Consider the following 2126-nt stretch of genomic DNA (forward strand, 5'->3'; position numbering starts at 1 on the left):
GGAAGGGGGTGGAGTTGCTGTGGTTTTTTTTTTTTTCTTTGAACACGGTGAAGACTTTAGCTTGGAACTTGCATTTGTGGAGCTCCCAGCCGGCAGGAATCAGCTCTCCCTCCTGCAGGAGACACCCCCTCCCCTGGGAGGGACACGGACACCGCTCCTCTGCCCTGCACTTTGGGGTGACACCTTTGGGGCAGCGGCGAGGGCAGGAGGCATGGGGTGATCTTTGGCTGCCTTCCTCTTCCTCGGCGCCCCCGTCGCCTTTTCTCTCTCTTTTTGCTTGTCTGGGGGCTCGTGCTGAGGCTGCCTGCGCCAGGAGGGATCCGGGAGCGAGACATCCCTCGGCTGCACAAATTGGCTTCCCACCTGCTCGCAGCCTCCAGGAAGTTTTCCCTCCATCCCAGGCGTTGTGAGAAGAAAGGCAGGAGGTCACTCGGAGCCCACCGTCCCAAGCCTTGGCATGTGAGGGGTGGGCAGGGGGACAGCAAGCTTTCCTCTTGCCTTCCCTGGAGATCTGGGATCAGGCGTAGACCATGAATGGATCCTTTTTCAACCAGACTCTGCTAGAGCAGGGAGCTTACCCCAACAGGACCCAGGGCTTGGGGATGCTCATGGCCTGCTGCAATGGGACCGGCTCGGTGCTGGCCACCGACGGTGGCTCCTCGGTCCTGGCGCCTGACGAGAGGAGCCTTTACATCACGCGGGTGGTGCAGATCGCCGTCCTCTGTGTCCTCTCCTTGACTGTCATGTTCGGCATCTTCTTTTTGGGCTGCAACTTGCTCATCAAGTCGGAGAGCATGATTAACTTTCTGGTGAAGGACCGAAGACCTTCCAAGGATGTGGGAGCTGCAATCATGGGGCTTTACTGAACCCACCGGGCTTTTGTAGGCAAGTGAACTGGCTGGACCTGGTGCTGAGCTGCAGATTCCCATGTGTTTGGGGCAGCTGGGGTGGGGGGGGAGTGGAAAGGGGGGAGGGTTCTTTTAATGTGTCTGTGTCCATGGGAAAGCAAATCTGTGCTTCCCAGTCAACAAACTGTCCTGGTGAAGGGGGAAATCTCCCTGGAGTTGTATGAAGTACAATAAATGACCAGCATCGTGTTGCATGCAGAAATGGCTTAAGTTTTGCATGAAACTTGCAGAAACAGTGATAATGTGCAGATCTGGACTCTTTTCTGCTGTTACCTTGGATACCACTACCTGGGATTTAGGGCTACAAAAAAAAAAAAAAAAAAAGGAAAAAAAAGGAAAAAAAAAAGCAAATAACTTACTACAAAAAGAAAGCAAAAAAACAAACTAAAGGGAAAGCGAAATGCGTGGCACGGACCACATCTTTGACCATGGGGCAGGGGAAGGGAAGTGCCATGTGGGTCGTACAACAAAGTCTGCATGCTACAAAATGTGTCAGTCTGTTTGTATATGGGACCTCAAGCATGCATCTTCTGCTAGAGTTTTGTAACGGGGAAAGCATGTTCTTCCTTATTTTTCTGAGCTCTCCTGTTAAATAAACTGGTACTTTCTTCTTTCACGCTATGCTGAAGGAAGAAAAGAACCCAGATAAATTCAAAAGACCACTCCAACCCCAAAACAAAAGCATGCTTGTTTTTGTACACAACAGCCTTTTTCCAAGTTATTGTTATATTGTTACAGTCCTTGACGTTTTTGTAGTTTTTTGAAAACCGGTGAACATTCAGGAAAAAAAAAAGAACCTGTTTCAAAAGAATTTGGTGTTGTTTTCTTTTTCTTTCTCTGTGTGTACTGAGTTCAGATATTTCAATCCTAGTTCCTGATATAATCATTTCACCTTCCAATTGAAATCTAATTAGAGATATTTATGTAAAGCAGAAACCACCACACATTTTTCACAGTAAGTGTCAGTTACCACTAACAAATGAATTCACGGAATCATAGAATGGTTCAGGTTGAAAGCGACCTTAGAGATCATTGAGTTCCAACCACCCTGCCATAGGAATTTCATGGGGAATGCATCAGGAACGACATATTTCAGGCTTGTGTCAAATACCTGCACAGTGCTGAAGCAGAGATTCATAAAGATGCACCGAGTGCCTCTTGCAAAGCAAGATTGCAGCCTCCGAGTTGAAGTCTCCAGCTCCTCTGATCCTGATGAGC

At 48.5% G+C, this 2126-nt stretch overlaps 1 protein-coding gene across 1 annotated transcript; it reads left to right on the top strand.

Moving 5' to 3' along the window:
* The first annotated feature begins 29 nt into the window (after window positions 1-29).
* Window positions 30-1719, top strand: RPRML (reprimo-like). The gene has a single exon (XM_014956490.1). The coding sequence runs from the start codon at window positions 531-533 to the stop codon at window positions 864-866; it is 336 nt and encodes a 111-aa protein (XP_014811976.1). The 5' UTR covers window positions 30-530; the 3' UTR covers window positions 867-1719.
* Window positions 1720-2126: the final 407 nt, after the last annotated feature.

The sequence above is a fragment of the Calidris pugnax genome, unplaced genomic scaffold (genome assembly GCF_001431845.1).
Source record: "Calidris pugnax isolate Ruff unplaced genomic scaffold, ASM143184v1 scaffold167, whole genome shotgun sequence".
NCBI classification, from domain to species: domain Eukaryota; kingdom Metazoa; phylum Chordata; class Aves; order Charadriiformes; family Scolopacidae; genus Calidris; species Calidris pugnax.

Bases quoted from the DNA above. Each gene is read 5' to 3' on its own strand.
- RPRML (XM_014956490.1), top strand. From the start codon at position 531: ATGAATGGATCCTTTTTCAACCAGACTCTGCTAGAGCAGGGAGCTTAC.